General features: G+C 35.2%; 1 protein-coding gene across 1 annotated transcript in view; it reads left to right on the top strand.

Moving 5' to 3' along the window:
• The window catches only part of LOC116427981 (uncharacterized), a 33466-nt gene that overhangs the window by 1015 nt on the left and 12337 nt on the right, over positions 1-20114 (top strand). Inside the window, exons 2-3 of the mRNA XM_031978984.2 lie at positions 302-511; positions 1216-1267. Of these exons, the coding sequence (XP_031834844.1) occupies positions 442-511; positions 1216-1267 (122 nt within the window). The 5' untranslated portion in view covers positions 302-441. The remainder of the gene's footprint in view (positions 1-301; positions 512-1215; positions 1268-20114) is intronic.

The following is a 20114-nucleotide window of genomic DNA, read 5'->3' as shown; positions in this document are numbered from 1 at the left end:
TCTAAACTTGCCTCCCTCGATAATAGTTGCGACTTGAACCCATTAACCCTTGCGTAAATTAAGCGAAAACTGCTGTGCATATAGATATCCCGCCAGTGCATTCGACATCTAAATTGATGGTACAACGTTAGATGTCATACGAAAATGTTATTTAAGCTTTCATTATTAAAGTACCAATAAAAGTATAATAAACACTCGTCTGTTCTCTGCACTCTATGGCAGGTGATCAAAAAAGACGACTTTATTTAATCGAAGATCGTCCTTATCGATATCGAATATATCAGTTTTATACTGTTTCCAGTAATCTCCATAGATGACGCTGCTTAACGACCGGGGGTATATAAAAAGTGTAAAAGTGGCGTTGGTGGGGATGAAGCCGGGGCATTGAACAAAGGTTGACTGCGTCGGTCGTGGAGCCGGCGGCGCATTCACGATTCAAACATGGCAGCGGCTACCAGCGTTGTCGTGCTCGACAGGGGCAACAATACCACCTGCACGATTAATTTACACGGTGTGTGCGCGCAAATAGATTACAACAAACGATCAGATCTGCGAGTTCACCGTTCAATTTTGCCAGCATTCCCTTCAACTCTATCGTGCAGCGACGCACTAACCTAGTATTTTTTGCGCGAGTCGTTTTTATCACGACAGGCTATATTCCACATCGTCGGTAATCGTTGAAAGAAATCAAATAAAAAGTGGTAGATCGGTAACGAGCTTCGATTGGGCGTACTGTAACGCATTGACAACGTGCCGCTCCCAGATCTGGTTCGCGTTTCCACAATTTATCTGAGAATACGAAGTGTGTGCGCGCCTTTACTCGAGCCTAACCTGCAGTTTTTGTGCAGTTCTACGTGCATCTGCGGGGTTACGCGTACAGATATAGCCGAGCTTCGAATTTGACGTACGCTACCGACGTGTTGTTTTCGTTATTCTTTTCTACCGATGTGTCGAACGCGTTTAACGTACCTGGTTATTTTTTAACGTCGTTTCTGGCGTCTGAGCTGACGCGATACCGTCACTGTAAACAGACCGCAGATTTTGAAAAAATTTCATCTATGGATGACAGTTACGTGACAAGCGTGCGCGCGGTAGGATTACATATCGGGTGTGAATTAATACTGGATTAAATATTCATTGTCATGTTTATGAGGCGCGATAAAATAGCTAAAATCTATCTCTGATTCTGATGAAATGTTTCTTTATTTTTTTTAGGGGCCACGGTGGTATCCTGGCGAGTGAATAATCAAGAACAACTGTTCGTAAGGTAAGTTTATACTCTTCTTTCTATTTCTCACTTGACAATCGTTTGATGAATTAAACCACCGACCACGATTACATAACAAAAATTGTCTAATGAGGAAAATATAGTCATTAAGATTGCCTTGTATGCCTGTTACGCAAATTAAAATACATTTTGAATAACATTACATCTATGAATAGTTGCGATAATTATAGTTTTACATAATATGAACAAATTTAAACCATCTTTTATTACAATTAAATATAGCAATTTTATTTTATATAGGTGTTAATGCAAATTCAAAATTGAATGAATAAAAAGATCATTTGCCGAATTTAAGTTTTCATTTTACATCTTGTAGATACTTATATTTACTCTATATAGTTCGTAAAATTCGTCGGTCGGACAAACTTTGAAAAATTGCAATTAATTAAATGATGAATATAATCAAGCTAATAAAACGCTTTGAAGAATTAAAAGACAGAAATAAAAAACCAGAATCATACTTGAAATGTTATCACTGTTTAATGCTATCAGTAAAAAGATACTACTTTGTTTTTAAATATGATAATCGGGAGAGGTGGAAGTATATGAAATATAAAAATACGCAATTACTTTTTCTCGCAATATTTCAAGTATAATTTAATGTTATAAATATTCAGGTAACTTTGTTACATGTTGCGAAAGAATTGTAAAATTTTTGTTATTAATTTCTGGGTTGTTTCAAAATAAAAATTTAACTAATCGCATATGAAACTGTCGATTTCATAAGTTTCGATGAAATGAATGCATGAAATTAAAAATCTCATTAGTATAACCAAATGTTCGCACAACAAATCTTCCTAAGGAAAGAAGAATTTGTTATGTATAATAAAATAGTGAAATTAGCATTAGAGAAACTGACGCAATATAATTGAATACTGTCACTTTACTCGATTCACGTATTAGGCGTGTCACTTGCAGTTTTCCTTTCAATTTATTCCGATCAATATAAAGTTTGTTAAGTATCGAAATGTTTGTTACTTTCTTTTACACATACAGCATTCAAAGTCTACAAAACACAAGAAAATAAATTTTCCATTTGGTTTCAGTTACATCGATCTACTTTAAATATATAAAGCATCAATTTACATTTTATTTTTATTGAAAAACCATGTTTATTAATCAATAATATTCATGAGCGGTAACAGATGTTTTTGCAAAGAAAGTCATATTTCAGAAATGTATTATTTTATCTCTGTGTAATAACATGTGCACATTTTATTCCTGTAAAACTGATATAAGTATTCTTTAATATACATAAGCTTATTATTAAAAGTAAGAAAACAGACTTATCAACGAAAATGAGTTTTTTACCTCTAGTTTTAAATTAATTCCGAACGGTGGACGAGGGTTAAATATCTATATAAAAAGTTCCGTAAATTAATGGTGGTTTGATTGAAACTTTTCACATTTGTGGTATGTATATTGCACAAAAAAACTTCCCTGGGTTCCCTTCTTCGTTTTCGAAAAAAAGAAGTATAAGGCTATTAAGTATAACACAGGGTATAATCAAATGCGGTACAAATGACAACGTTGTACCCGAGCGAGTTAAAACGTATACTTCACGACATGAATGTTGCAAGAAATTCACGTCTTTTAAATGCATTTTTTAATTCTCGTATATGGGACCAAGACTAATGAAACACTTAAAAATCAGTGTTGTATTTTTTCGTGGAGTAATTAACAAAAATATTTAAATAATACGCGTCGCTTAAAAAAATACGTGTTTGAAAGGATTTGCTTTAAAATGACTGTAACACGAGTACAATCAATATGAAAAACGATAAACTATGGTAAAAATTTCTGGACGCATTGGATAAATTTCAGAAAAAAATTCTGTTATGAGAATTCCTCCATTGTGTAATACTATACAGTGTGTTGTATAGTTCACAGTCCAGCTATTCTGGAGTAGCGAATACTCCGTTTCGAAAAAATATACATTTACGAATAAAATAACAATGCTTCAGTTTCGGGAGCACAGAAATTCGACGAAATTCAATTTTTATTGATAATGAAAGAATATCTAACAACCTGGTATCTAAAGAGAAATTTAATTATCAGTTTAGTAAAGGTGTATATATATATATATAAATCCTGGTATATATACCATATATACTATATTTATCCTGGTATTAATTACAATCTTACGAAATTAAAAATAGATGTCAGTGTTTAAAAGGCACCGATGACCTTCAAATAACCTTGGAAATAACGTTTGTATGTTTAGGGTGTCATATTTGTCTGAACCACTCGAAATATTTTTATGTGAAGATTATATTTTCAGATATATCAAGATCATTGCTTATCATTTAAATATAATCATATATTTTTATGTATAATACGTTATATTGTATATTTGTATATGACTTGGGACTGACCTTGAAGCAAAAATTTTGTAAATATAAGTAAATATAAGTTAAGCAAATGTAATTCAAATTTATTGTTGTAAGGGTTGTTTCATCTACCTTTATAGTACACAACATATCTACCTATATTTAATATTTAATTCGAATGTTCCATGTGAAAATAATACTTATTATTATTATAAAGTAATAACAATATTTCGATTTTTCTGAAAAGGGCTCGTAATATATTTTCCCTTTAAATGAAGTGCTGTGTTTTTACTCTATCGGTAACCTTTGAACGACGAATTCAACGAGTTCCAACAATAAATGCTTCAAGGTTACTAGAAATGCAAAGTAACGTTCTGTTTAATCTTCGACCTTTTACAACGCTTCACTTGTTCATCAACGTGTTGCAGCGGCGTCGAAAATTATACAGAAGTTTTCCTTTGTTCAACCTTTACCGACCTTCAACGCTTGATCGTCATGTTTACATCGTGAATGTTCACACATTTTAAAACATATTTCACTATGTGGGACGCAATAAAATATTTATTATAGTATTTATCAAAATTTCTCAACACTTTTACACCACATCAAATATGCTGTAATCCGTTACAAAATAAATGATCCCCCATTTTATACGAATTTTCAAAAATAGAAAATTATAGAAACAACCGTAGTCCAGTTGCTCTGAATCTATCTTACAAATTAAATTCATCTTTAAGGTGTTCCTCTACAAAAAATCTTTCAACAAAATAAACATCGTTACTCTTAACACTAAAGCTACCGTGTATTTAGTACAATCAATATATAATTTTTATAAAAATGGTAACTGTAAATGTTTCCAAGTTTCTGCAGAGGTTCATATGTAAGCAAAATGATTAATTGATAAAATAATTTCGGATTTAACCCTCTGCACTCGAGAGGCGACTCTCAGTGACCACCAGATTTGATACAGTAAAATTTCCAAGTTTAACGTCTAACATTAAGTTTTGTATGACATGTAATCACGTGACATGTTGAAATAAAACAGTTACGTCCTTTAATTTATTATGTGATTTCTGGTGAAGTAAGTTTCGCTAAACATCGTCTGCATCACACTAGAAAACGTTATATATTTCTAGTGCAAAACATTCGAATGAAAGATTTAATACTTTCATACACCAATAATTTTTTCAGATAAACGCGTAATTCTTCTTCATTTTGTTTTGGTTTTTCATTAAAATAACCCTAGGTGCATTCGTCCTGCGTTTGAGAAATTCCGCGATTTGGTTAAACACTATAACAAATACGTAAAGCAATCGAGCAAAAATCTATTGTTACAATCTTCATAAGAATTCCACATCAACCCCGACAAACGCTTGGTAGTTCTACCGTTAAGACAACTGAAACCAGTCATTTCGACTGGCACAGCAGTTGCGACGTTAAAAAGAACACGTTGGAAACGTTTCCAGCGGATGAGGTCGCGCGGTACACCCTGTATATGTTCGCCGTCCGAAAGGTGCAGGCTGTGATTCGAGGGTGTACACATGATGGAATAGGAATATTTTCGATTCTCGACGAGTAGAGGCGATATCGTTCGCGCACCGGTTACTATTCGCCGCAGTAATAAGAGGTAACGAAGGAAGGATACCCGCGACGGGTAAGACAAGCGTGCACACCTGCCGAGAAAGAATCGCGTAAAAGCGCGGTGCCCGTGACGATCGTTTTAAAAGCGGCAGTCCGGGAGCAGACGATGAAAAAACTGACGGAGCGAAGGCAAGGGCGCTCTGGACCAGTACATACCTTTTACACGAGGTTCAGGGCCCCTTGCCAGTTGCCAGTCATCGGTTCTTCCGACACTTAAAGCCGCTGTTGAGACCATCTGTCTGTCTCCTTCGACTCTCCTCCGGATACATTAGGCCGTAAACTAAGTCCTTCGCGTTCACTCGTCTCTGCCCACGGTATTCCCGATTTTGCAACGTTTTCCCAGCCTTAACCCCTTGTCCCGTGATTTCTTTCGCAACTCTACTCGATAATACTGCTGTATCGTTAACCTTTTAACGCATTGTTCACCGGCGATTTTACGCAGAAGCTGTCCCATATCGCCGCTTATTGTTCTGTAATTAAATATGAAAGTGAAAGAATCTAAATAAACTTTAATATACTTTGTTCATACATAATAAATTGAGTTTCAACCATTGAAATGGCTAATGCATGTGCAGAGGCGAGTTAACTCGTGACCGGTCAACAATGCGTTAACGCTGAACGTATCGGCACTTTAGTTACAGATCATATTTTCGAGAAAGGAATGTAGGTGATTGTCGATTTTATACGGGATAACAAGAAAATGATTATATATTTTCATTTGTTTTTAATGAGAACGAAAAGTTGTAGATACGTTCTTTCCGTTTGGAAGTATCAGCCATTCGATCGAGCGTGGTGTATTTAGTGTTCACTGTGTAGTTATTGAACGTGAGTATTCTTTACAATGAGATTCGAGGAGAATTAACTAGTTAACTGTGTTCGACGATTATACACGTCATCTTAAAACGCAAAATGGTACTAATTTTGTCAACGATGAATGCATTGTTTTTTCAGATAAACGTGTAATCCTTCTCCATTTCGCTGTAGTTTTTCGTTAGAACATATCACAAATGCATTGATTTGATTTTTATTAATTGGTTACATTGATATAGTGAATGTGTGATGACTAACTTCAATATTGCATAGTTTGTGCTAGCACGAATATTATGAGTTCATAAAAGGGAAGTATTGTTTATCGAATGAAGGTTGAAGATTGGTAAGAGACAAATAATATAATTTTCATTCATATGAGAACTTAGTAAATAACATTTGGATTTGTCGAATTCGGTCGAACAGTTTCGTCACGAGTCGATGTTATAAGAGAAGGGGTTAACGCTTTGACTGCCACGTCACTTGAATTCGGGTGACACCGGTTTTTATATAAACTTAAACATTAATTTGCTGGGTGATAAATCGGATGAACCGAATGTTGTTGGATGTATGAAATATAAGGATAATAGTAAAGCAGTGGTTACGAAAAATCTTGAATTTTTAGTTTTCACTTTATGGAAAATTGTTAGGAAAATAGCTTCAACTGCATGTGATGAATGTTTACTTATTAGTCAAAGAGTTAAAAGTTAATTAACCAGTTAACTGTGGAATTTAGTTTGAAAAATCTCTCATTGTGCCCCCAGTAAAATGTGTATACACATCAAATGTAGGACGAATGAACCTGTAATACATTCTAACGGAAAACTACAGCGAAACGAAGAACTACTCGATTATCTGAAAACACAAATAATTGGCCGTTAACAAAAGTAGTACCATTTTGCATTTTCAGATAAGTATATACTCGTTGAACGAAGTTAACTGGTTAACGCGTTCAATGCCACGTGTGCCATTTATGGTACACGCCGATCTCTGTAATAAAATATTTTTGGATAACATTATGCGTTACAGAGCAGCGGAAACGTAAAAAAATGGTACGAAGACATGTAAAAATCACTGAGAACTTGAACATAAGTTAACACTTAACCAACCGATTTGGGAGATTTCCCACTTTTCACTTCGCAGCGCATTGCGTCTTTAGTGTCGTTTATTTTTCCTTTTGTTGTTTAGTAAGTCATCAACTGCGAATATTTGGAATTCAATACATACCTCTCTTGCTTTTGTGAAACTCAATTTTTAATCGAATACGTTGAGTGTGTTCAATTAAAGTTAATGGAAAAGGTTATAGTTATAGTTTCTTATATAGTTTTTCATATAGTTTTTTTAGGCGGTTGCATAAGTGTTAACGCATTGTCTGCCGGCAGTTATTGATCAGTTTATTGAAGACTAACAATCAATGCTTAAACATTTCTTAATAAATGTTTTAATGGCAGTAGCAAATCCGATTCAACAAAATCATCTTCGGTAACATAATCTAATTACTTTTCCTTGAGATTATTAGTTAACCTCTATGATTTACTTCTCAACTACGATCTATACAACTGCTTCGTCGTTAATGATTTATTGAAAGAATACTCTATGTCAATGTTTGCTCTAAAGTATAATCATTGATAATAGAAGACTGATATAATCAAACAATTGTTCACATTTTGAGTAAGAAAAAGTTCATATGACATGGGATAGCTTCTGTATAAAATTTCCGGTCAACAATGTGTTAATATTAAAGACATAAAGTACTAATAACATCAACTTCCAATTTTTTACGGACTGATGACACGTCTCAAATGAAAACTTGTAATCTATTATCGCGGTGGGAGGGTTAAGGAGTAGTAGTATTTCTACGAACGTTAAAAATGAATTTGCGAAAGGAACAAAAAAATGGCGGGAAACCTTGGCGAAGGGGATTTCGGCGGAGGGACGGCCGATTAAAAACGAGAAATCTGAACGGGCAGAGGGGCAACCTCCTCGGCGAAGACGGTTGACAAGCTGCCTTGTAATTTACTCCAATTTCCGTAGAAACTGCAATAAAAGTTACGCCGGTATGTCTGACGTGATATGGATCTGAGCATCCGCGACGCGTCAGTGGTAACAAGCTGTTGTAGTTGCCGCTGGGCACGGTCGAAATCCTTTTGCACAAACAAAAGTCTAAAAAATATGCTGGGAAAGTTTCGAAACTTTCAAATAAAGTTTTGTGGATTACGGTATAACCTCGATTATTCGATTTATTTGAGTGATTAACCCTTTGCACTCGAGAATATTCTCTTCGACGAGTATTCACTATTTTCTGATGAAATATTAATGATACTTTTCGCAACTAACGTAAAGATATGTTTATGCTTGTTAGATTTTATCTAAAATCTATTACAATCGGTATTTATCTTACAAATAACATTATTCATTGCTATTTTAATGCCATCTACGAAGTTTTCTACTGCTTCACATCGCGTTGGCCCGGTCACACGAAACACCCTGTACATATTTATTAATTTAGCTAAATGCACAACGAAAAGGAGAATAACACGGCCGATAGCAGGTGCAAGATTATTATATTACACTCGGACTCTCGAATAACTCTTAATATTTACTAGGCAACGTGTACGTACCACCAGTTTACTTATTATGTAAAGTAATTAAACATTTTGCGAGGCGAATATCGTTTTTCGAGATCGGAGAGATTTAACGATCACGTTAATTAAAATTCTGCGAAGCACAGTAAAAACTTTCTTATTTGAAGAACGTGCATCGGGACGTCGCTCGGACCCGAACGTTTGATTATCGGAACAACGACGCTTAAATAAATTTGAATGAAATTTGCGGGGTGAAACACACACACACAAACACACACACACACACACACACACACACACACACACATATATATATATATATATATATATATATAACATTTATATATACATATATATATACACATTCGCCGCGGAGTAGGATGCGCGAAACATGAAAAAGTTAATGAGAAAGAATGCGTGCTCGTATTAAACGTTTCAAGTTATTGCGAATTATTCGTTGCTCCCGTGGGAGAAAAAAAGAAGTTTGATGGGCAACAATACAATTTCAGAGTCGCGTAAGAACGCCTAAAATTTGAATATAAAACGAAATGTATCGGTGCACCGGAGCGTGCGAACCGAACGGAATGATTCAACCTTTATCAATGCTTTTATACACCTATGCCGGTATACTGTATAGCAAATATTTATTTTTATATCGCGGCATTATCGTTCTAGTGTATACACGAGGGATTTCATTACTCGAATTTCAATTTTAAACGAATTACTCAATTAAATACGAATTCTCTGTAATACGGTATTCGCGTTACAATCCATCGATGTCTTATCTGATCATGCGAACTTCGGATCGAAACGGACGGCGTTTGATACGCGCGTCGAACCGGATCGTTTCTCAGAATTTAATCATTCCCGCCGAGAAAAAAAGAATGTATTAGGTTCGACGAATGACCGGTTTTAAAATTTGATTTAAAATTCTGCGTTTCCTCTTCGTTCGTTTCACTTTACATCAATTCTTATATTGACCGGTTAATCAGTTTTTCGATTTTTGTCCTTCTCTTTGTCCCCGTTTCCACGTAGAACAACTCACCGTCTAATACTTGTTAATCTTTATTTGGTAACTAGTTATTTGACTGGTTACAGTAGGAACAGATATGTACAAAGTGTTAGTTTAGTGGTAAAAGAAATATTCGCTACGGTAAATTAAACTTTGTTAAACTATGTAATATATTACAACCACCGGAATGTTCTGTTGGTTTTTTAACGATTTCTGACATTTACAATGCATTCATTAATATTTACTGGACAATACAATTTACATCGTTACTGATGACCTCTTCCCGGTGTGATGGTAATTTGTGGATTCCATTTCTGTAGAATGACTCATCTTTGGAAACTTGAGATGATATCGGACAGAACTTTTCAGTAGACCTAACATTTTAAATTAATAATATATTTCATTCGAAAAGTTTCTGTTATTCTATTTTTCCTTTTAATATTTTATTAATTATTTCTATTATTATCTCTCAATTTACCAATTTGTGTATTTGTTGGTATATTACCACATAAACGTCAGAGTGAAAAGTGAAACGACTTATAATATCATTTCGATTTCAAGATGACGTGTATAAGTGTCGAATATAATTAACTCGGTAAAATTATATTTTGCCCATAATTTATTAAACTTTATTTGAATGTTTCGAAACGTTTCCAAAATAGTTTGTAAATTTCTGTTTGGCTAGCCTAATATTTTTGGTCCGTGATGTTAGGACTCTTATCTGTCGAACGCGACGAGTCGGAATACGCCTTCCTGCGGTCTGAAGACAGGACTACAGGAAAAAACAGATGTTTCCCTTCTTACGATTCGAGCATAACAGGAAACGCTCACATGGCAGTTTCGTCTATGCTTAACATCTGTGAATTCGAAAGCGGGAACCGCGCAGAGGAACGAAAACCATGAAATTCGAGTTGAACTTGCACGAGAAGCTGGCCGAACCTTTAACACTAGATTCACAATCTGTATTTATACAATTTTTATTTATACTATCAAAATATGCTTTGTATGGTGCATCGATATGTGAAATATTCAAATGAAATAGCTATGTTTCTCAATTGGAACTTCAAATTGTTCGAATTTAATCAAACTGGAGGTAAATATTTTTAAACCGTTATTTAATCGTCATGAAATCTGATACTATTGTTTAATGTACCTTGACGGTAAAACTATTATATATTTTAATTCATATAACTTAAAATTACATCTAAAAAGATTACAAAATAAAAAACGATTAAGATATTAAATGAAATATTATGTTATGTGATCTATGTAGCATTTCATACTTTAATATTTGAAATATTGTTTCTCCAAGTTTTGTTCGCATTTAAAATATTTTCTCTAAATTTCATTCGTACCAAGTTTGTTGTTAATTATCGTCTGGGGTGTTCAATATTCAAAGACGTGGATTTTTAGAACTCTGTAACGCAAATGTAACAACGGAACAAGTGAATAAGTATACGTTTGAAAGTAACACGATAAATTTTCTATATATAACACACGTTCGAATAACCTGTTCAATCAGATGAATTGTATAACTCTTATGTTCCGTTCATAGCTGTATTAACACGTTCACTGCCGCTCCGGTTACCGGTGGTCGACGAGATGCCGTAATAATTCATTAGAGCTGCTGATTCGAATAGCCTATAAATAATTGGTAACTTTTCACTACTAATAATGCCATAACGCAGATTTATGAACCTCGAAAGTATAAAATCACAAGATTCAACAACACCGTGCAATTCAATTACTTTATACAGGATAACTATAACAGTATTATTCCGAACGTATTATTCCGAACTTTATAATACGTTTCTCCTCCTAAAATCGAGCTTTTCGAACCCTTCAGTTCCCAGTGATACGGCAGAACCATATATTTCAATATCACTAGAGTGCGAACCAGTGGACCAGTCGCGAAGCCACCAGTATAAAATCGATATAGTAATTGCCCTCTTTCTTTGACAGTTACAACAGCGTTTTTTTATAAAATTATTGATTCTTATTCAAAACGGTAAGTCAGTTAACGTATACTGCGACAGTAAATGTATTTATCCTGAAAGTGTTTATTTAGGACCTAAAGGGTTAAAGCTGTGCGAGGAACACGGAAAGTGTTCGCGTTTAACCCTTCCGCCCCGAATGGTACACATAGATATCACGAACATTTTAAATTGTCGGAAAGCTGGGAAACTCCTAGATAAAGGAAAATTGTGCCACATGAGGATCTTTGCTTATGGCTGACAGCTTAAATGCTAATCAGCTGTCAGTACATGTGTTTTGTTTGTTCACTGCGCAGCTGTATGTTTTTTTCTCAAAATTCATATTTAAAAAGAATACATATTCAGAGACGAAAGTCTGTATTTGTATATTGCTGAACTAATTTCTCCGGTGATTTCTCAAAGAATCATGTTGCCTATTCAAGAATTGCAAACAGAAGAAATCAGGAATCGGTAATTTGTTCTGTCTGATGGAGTTCTAGTGTTAACTCATTGCGGAGGAATGTTGACCTTTTTCAAAAATCAATCTTTCGTATTTGACGTGTTTCATCGAAAATTGTAACAATAGATTAATTCAATTTCTTCACACATTCATTATAGTATTCAAGTGAAACTATTTACTTTTAAGGTCATTTCGAATATTCAATGATTTTAAGATGTAAATAATCGCGAGACGAAAAAATTGAAGCTAGTCATTGTGACTGGTATAAACGTGTGATTCTTCTTCGTTTCGCTATAGTTCGTCGTTAGCGAGATACACTTTATTACTCGATTTCATCACGCGCGCAATGAGAGATTTTCCAAACCAAATTCCACAGTTAAGTGGTTGAACATCTTCATCCGCGGATTAATTCAATTCCTCTCGGTTCTACGAACGCTCGCGTTCCCAAGAACACGGCGCAAAGGTGAAAGAAGGGAAGGAAAAAAATAAAAAATGTGTCGCGCGGTGTAATTATTTCGGCTCAATCGACCCAAACGACGCGCGAGTGTTGTACGTAGGTACCGAACGAAACTGTCGAGCGTTTTTCGTCGGGACTGCGTCGCTCGAATAAAATTATACGGGCCGACTCCGGTTTTAATCATAGGCAACAAGAAATCCCGAGGTGTGCGCGTGTAACGCCGATTTCGGCGAGCGCCGGTTATGCACCGGCGACACTCGAAATTTCGAAATGCGAGCAATGTGTGGTGTACCGCTCACGGTACTGCTCTGTAGACGGAAAATAATGCTGCGGAGCCTTCAGAGCAGAATCCAGTTGAATGGGAATGTTGTAGAATGCCGGCAAAAACCGCAGGCCCTGGGGATCATTAGTCTATGGCCGAGCCTATAACCCATCGCGGTATTATACCGGGTGGAGTGAAACTCGAGCAAGTGATCTTTGCTCTCGAAATAAATTCACGTGTAAACATGTTGGACGAATGTTAACCCGTTTGCATCGTTGGCGTACACATACGCGTTATTTTCCTGGTCACTATCACCGGAGCGTATACATACCCTGCAATTTTGTTGGTCATTATCACAGGAGAATTGAGTCTTTGAATATGATATAAGAACATTAAATATACCAAAGAAGAACACGGAAAGTTACAAGGTGCTCGTCGTTGCGATCGAGATTTACGGGACAACATTTTCCAATGGTGATAACATTAACTTCGATGAAAGCTCGGAAGCGTTGTGTCGTTTGCTTACCGCCAAAGATAAGGGAAACAATTGATTAGTGTGAAAATTGTGAAGTAGCTTCATGCATTTAAGACTACAAATAGTATGATACTGCAGAAAATAATTAATCAACATCAACGCGACGTCTTTGCGATTCATTCTTTCTTATGTAAGTTTTATTATATTTTATATATTATTTTATATTATTTTCTCTATGTTTTATTACGGAATGCTGGAATATGAAGTTCTTTTTACTTGTAGCCATTTTTCTACTTATATACATAGTTTCGTATAATTTATTCCGTTGGCAGCAAAGTGATGATAGTTTCAAAAATATTTAACTATATTTATGATTGTATAATTATCATTAGTATTATCCTGTTTGATTATTTATATTTCATTTTCTTGCAAACGTATCACTGTTTGAACAATAAGTGCATACTTTTAAATGTACGTTTAAAATAACAATAATAAAAGTAACGAAAAATAATTGTTCAAGATCTTAACCAAACGTTGAAATGTGCAATATTACACATTATGTATTGTAATCGGTATTATAACGTTCCGATAAATTGAATCTGTATTCTTCCTAGGTTCAAACTCCGCGCAAGAAACTATTTTCGCATTTACTCGCATGTTTTATCGCCGATCCTGTTAAGTCACGTGCATTTCTGTTGTTTCCAATGTACTTTGTACTGATTTCAATAATTTCTAGCGCACGCTCGCCTCGCTTTTTATGTTTCTTGAGCAGCTTACGGCTTGATCAACGAACGGAATACACCGATCGGGAAAACAAATGGTAGAAATGGAGAAGAAATTCTTTAATCTATTCACATCACAATGAAACTACGAAAAATGTGCTCTTATCACGAAATCTTCCTTCGTTATATCTAGGTACAAATATTTCAATGTTATTATTTAACGCCAGAATAACCGAGCGTTTAACATGACTAATACTATGTAATTCTTACATAAAATTGTTACAATAAATCTCTTCGGTTCCTTCATATATTAATTACAGTACTGAAGTGGAACTACTTATTTTTCAAATCATATTTGAATTTTAATATTTTTTTTTATAATTTCCAAACTTTTCAAATATTTTTGCTCTATTGAAATATTAATAATTACGAAATAAGAAAGCCGAAACACGTGATTTTGACAGGGTTGTTTTAGTAAGTATTAACGTTTCAATGATCTTCGAATGACAAATACAAAGAATAAACACATAAATCATAATGTACAGTAACAATGACGATAGTACGTATATAATCATGTTATAAAATATAACATAATATAATCATAACAGCAATGGTATGACGGCAAAAGTATTCTTCTGAACACGATCAGTTCCAAGCCATAAATATTATTATTAACAGCGTCATTATATGAATATAAAATAACAGGAAACAATCTAAGTACACGCACAATTATCAACCTTCTCTATAAGGATCATCTAAAACTAATCCCATCCACAAGGACTATTTTTATTACTTTATTATTACAACATTACCATTAATATAATAATAATAGTAATATAATTACACGAATATAAAACAGCAGGAAGCAATCCATCCGTAATTATAAACCTTCCCTGTATGGGCGATATAAAAACTAATCACAACCAGAACATCATTTTTACCATTGTATTATTATATCATTACTATTACCATAATAATAATATTATTAACTTTATACGCATATAAAATAATAGGAAACAAGCCATACATGATTATAAAGTTCCTCTATATGGTCGACCCAGACTAATCACAGTCACAAGATCATTTTTATTATTTTATTATTGTGCCATTACCATTACTGTGTACCATACGTTCAATCTTGCGCGTTACCATCGATGCGGCGCGCTTTGAGAAATACAGGGTAAGCCACTTAACTGAACCAAGTTGCATATCAAATTTGTTTAACCCTTTTCTCCCTGAATTTCCCTAGAATAACTGACGAGATTTGTGAGATGGACTTATGACTGTGCACTGATCAATTGAACTACATGTACTGACAGCTGATTAGCACTTGAGCTGTCAGCCATAAGCAAAGATCTCCGTGTGCTAGAATTTTCCTTTATCTTTAAAGCGTTTTCTGTAATAATTTCCGGTAATTTCACCAGTTAACTGCGTTTAACGAGTATACGCGTCATCTTAAAGCTTCAAATGATACTGATCCTTCCAACGACGAAACTTCATTTTTTCAGATAAACATTCTTTGCGTTGCTTTGGTTTTTCATTAAAATATACCCCAACTGCATTCATCCTGCATTCGATAACTACGCACTTCATTCTTTTGATTCTATTGCACGCAAAACGAGACTTTTCAAACTAAATTACGCAGGTTAAAATGTTCGCGGTACATTGTACCGCGTGTACAATTCGACGCAATTGAAAATGTAATCGTTTTCACTGAACTACTCCTTTCGAAGCAAACTTTTATAATTTCATAGAGTTGCTCAAATGTCGAGCGTTCCGTTATGATTTACCAGACACCATTGCGAGCAAAGATGTCAGTGAGAGTGCGAAAACGAAAGACAAATATGGCGATCAAATGGTGACATCTGTTATAAAAAGTCGTTTAGAATTTATTCAATGAAAATTGTTCGATCGTCCCGATCCGGGGGGGGGAAATTCTGTTTACGCGAAGGAATTCTATTTTCAGTTCGAAGGACGCCTCGAGTTTATGAATGACACCGTGTTCGCTCGCGTGAACGAGCTCCGTTAACCCAATTTTTATGTCGCCGCAATTATTAGAGGCGGCGAACAGTCGTTGAACGAAATTCATGTGACCGGTCAGCTGTCGCGACAAGATTTGAAATCCCGGTAACGAGGCCGACGAGCCGAGCGTAACATTATCATTCGCGAAGAATTCGCTCGTTCACGGCCCACTCGTCCACTTAGGCCGGCTGATTATGCACCGGCGCGGCGCGGCGTGTGTCCCAAAGAAAGCCGCCAAATCACTCGTTATCGCGATCTCGCAATACACCCATTATTACATGATCCTCCGCGTATAACTCGAACTCTGCTTAGCTTTATTTGAATCCGAGCAGCTTTAGTCTAAAGAATATATGAGATGTATAAGATAATATAACTTTGAAGGAATTCTTATTATTACTGCAAATCTCGCATGGCCAACAGAATTTTCGTCATTTCCCGGCACCACGCCTAATGATAAGAGAATTTATTTTAAATATCAAAGGTAAGAACCAATGAGCTTCAATGGTAAAATCTTGATGAAAATGTCACCACCAAAACAACCGAGCAGTTAAACTGACTTTCTGAAATTCCTCCATGGAAACTTCAATGGTGCATCTACCGAGGCTTTACTGCTAACTGAATTTCTTTAATAATTTTTCAAAGAAGCATCTATTACCTTTTCAGCCCTTTGCACTCGAGAGGTGACTCTCAGTCACCACTTTGATACAACAGAACTGTGAAACTGAATACTTAATATTTTAAAAGAAACTTTCTATCGTTATGCGAAATATTTGAATAAAGTAGCTTCGTCGCTTAATTTATCTATGAATTATCGTTAAATTAGTTTCAAACAGAGTCACCTATGTCTCATCGAAAGGTCCTCTCTTCCGAGTGCAAATGGTTAATAATCGCAAAATGAAGGAACCAGAAATAACTAATTTTGACCCGCCTGGTAGATCTGGCGTTAAGCACAGTTGCGAAATCATATAACAAGTTTCCACTAAACCGAAAACCGAAAAGTGAACGGCGAGCTAAAGTAAACCACGAGTAAAATCAGCAGTCCGTTCGCTACTTCCTTCAGCCGTTAAACATCGATGACACCGGCTTGAAGTTTCGACGAAGCCGGCCAGTTTTTGCGTTTACCTCTTCTGAATGGTAACTGGGGCCGGGGCAGCCGCATCGGTGTAGCATGTAGCTGCAACAGCAATAGAGCCGGTGGCCGGGAGAGGCAGCAGGATTGGCAACTTCTCCTTGCCAATGCTTCCTGGCTCGCTGGAACTTTGTTTAACTAAGGCCGGCAAGAAGCGAACCTATTTATACTAGGTCGGACACGTTTATACCGGGGTTGCCTGCCTGTGCTTCTACGCTACGGAGTTGCTTGCCCCTTACCCTGAAACGTCCGTGCGGAACTGCCGGGGAAGCACGCTCCTAACAGCCGCTGATAAACGAAAACGCTCCTCGCGTATGAAGAAAAAAACGGGCCGTGTTGCCGTGCGAATTTTCCGACGTCATCGAGCCCATGAATTCGACCAACGAAAACGCCCGATATCGACCGGACTCGCTCGAGGTTCGCCGGACTTGAATAAAACCCTGTGGCTCGCGACGAATGCGTTTGACGCGTTGAACGCGGCGTCGCGCGGTGCTCTCTGGGGACCGACAGTGAACTTTCCGTCTTCGCGCTGGGACTTAACCCTTTCCGGGCGGAACGCTTTGAGAGTTGAGATTTATCGTAGCGCTTTGTTGGCAATGAGTTAATATATTTATTTGTTTGTTTGCTTATTTATATGTCAATATTTTTAATACATTGCGTACCGGCGATTTTCAGAAAACTGAATTGTGCGAATGGCGATTTTCAGTGAGATCAACTTATATCATTATATATATGTAAAAACACAGATATCGTATTTTTGTGTAATATATTTTAAATAGATAATAAATTCGAGTCAAATTTAATATCTTTTTAAATACTGTGGTAATTGGCAAAGTTTCGTAGCTAAGTATCTTATATAAGAACGAGATTTCTCGTTGCCAGTACGCAATGTGTTAACATATTTGATTTGTATTTATTTATTTATATATAAATATATTTAACATATTTATGGTTTATATTTGTTTGTAGAAGACCTCGGATGATGAAACAGTCGAACATTTGAGTCTCGTCCTTAAGGTTAATACCTTAACGAAAATAGAAAAACGTAATAGAAATTAGAAATTTAGAAATTGATCAACTTAGAGATTTTGATTTGCATAGAGATCCCCAATCTAACGATTACCATATACGCGAGTGGTTCAGAATGATAGTGGTCCCACTCGTGTTTTTGAATTCTCGAAGAAAGCTACGGTGAAATATTAATATTAATAATTGTATATTGTAATAATCAATAGTAATAGTGCTCGGTAATTCTAGTGTTAAAATAATGAGTGGTACATTAATAATAAAAACATTCGATGAGATTTATGCATTCGGTCAGTAAAAGGAGAAATCAGTATCTACACAAAAAGCATGAGATAAATGTTAGAAAAATTTGACAAAAATCCGAGCGGATGAATTGCAAAGAAAAATTGAAAATAACAGAATGCAATGATTCGTTACTTATCGAGACTTAACTCTTGTCATTTTAAAACCGTGAAAAATGGTACTTGCGTGACGAAGTTCGAGAGAACACGAATACTTTCGATAATAATATATAATTAATTTTGGAACACGAACATTATTCATTCTCTTGGTAGATTTTCGGTACAGTGGAGATCACTTGGTAGTTCACTGTCGTGGCCGTTTCAACTAGAAGCAACGCAAAAACTCTACCGCAGCACATACTTGAGGTGGGGAACTTCGTATATATACCGAGTGCCATTTTAAATCTATTGCTCTAAATGCATGATAGAAGATTTACCAGTTGGTAAAGATACGAAATTAAATGGTTACACGACCATAATACACAATAGAATAATTGTGTAATATTTAGATCAGATTTCTATCGGGTTCGTAAATCTCAAATATTGATCAGTGTATTGAAAAATGCATGAACTGATTTCAGTCTGAAACCATTGTTACGTTCGGTGAATTCTGTGATATTCTGATGATAAAATGAAATAAACAACTGTAAACAACAACAAATTTTAAAAAGTTTAAGCTATGCACTGTGCAAAATGCTGACAAAATTTGAAAGAAGGAGGCAACAGACGATTCCCGTAGAAAACGGATTTCTCGAAAATTGTTGAAAATATTTTTTATATGAATCTACGTGTACCTATAATTTACAGCACTAACGTAGATCTCCAAGCGATGAATTCTCGAGAGCTTCTACGTTCGTATTTGCTGAACTTTCTACACGTTCTTCGGAACAAGTGTTGTAAAAGCTTTGTTCTTTTTGAAAATTCTTTTACATAGCCTAACCTCTGCCCTCACTGGTACGTTCACTAATTACACGCCTTTTCTAATTAACAAGTATCACCTTTTGAAATATTAATTAGCATTTACAGTATATATGTTATATTATTTAATAAACACACGAAGAGCACCGTTTAACAATAAGTAAACTGTTTCAAAACAATTACATCAATATTTTTGCTTTTCTTACATAATTTTTGTTATTGTGCAATAAAGATGAATTACTATTGTTCTTATTCTTATTGTTCTTGTTATTATTAATAGTAATGTCATTATTATTAAGTTATCTGTCGGGTTTTAAATTCACAAGCCGCAAGTTACCGAAAACATAAAATATAAATATCACAATAACAAAATCGTTATCACAACAATTACATTATTATTGTTGATAATTTATTATTAATATTAATGATGTATTATTGTCAATAATAATAATAATAATAATAATAATAATAATAATAATGCTATCATCATTAAATTATTAACAAATTCAACATCATCGAAGTCAGCTAACAATTACCGTGACAGCAACAAGCACTAACCTTGGGTGGATCTGTCTGTAAATGAATCATCGGCTATTACCTCTTTCCTCAATTAAACCGGTCGCGTTGCGTTACTGACACATTACCATTTTTCTTCGTACACTGGATACATTTGACATATCGATAATCGTACATTTACAAAGACAATCCGCATCGCGAATCCGTTAA

This window comes from Nomia melanderi, chromosome 6 (assembly GCF_051020985.1).
Source record: "Nomia melanderi isolate GNS246 chromosome 6, iyNomMela1, whole genome shotgun sequence".
NCBI lineage: Eukaryota > Metazoa > Arthropoda > Insecta > Hymenoptera > Halictidae > Nomia > Nomia melanderi.
Note: the sequence above shows the minus strand (reverse complement) of the source record. Positions and strands in the feature narration are given on the sequence as shown.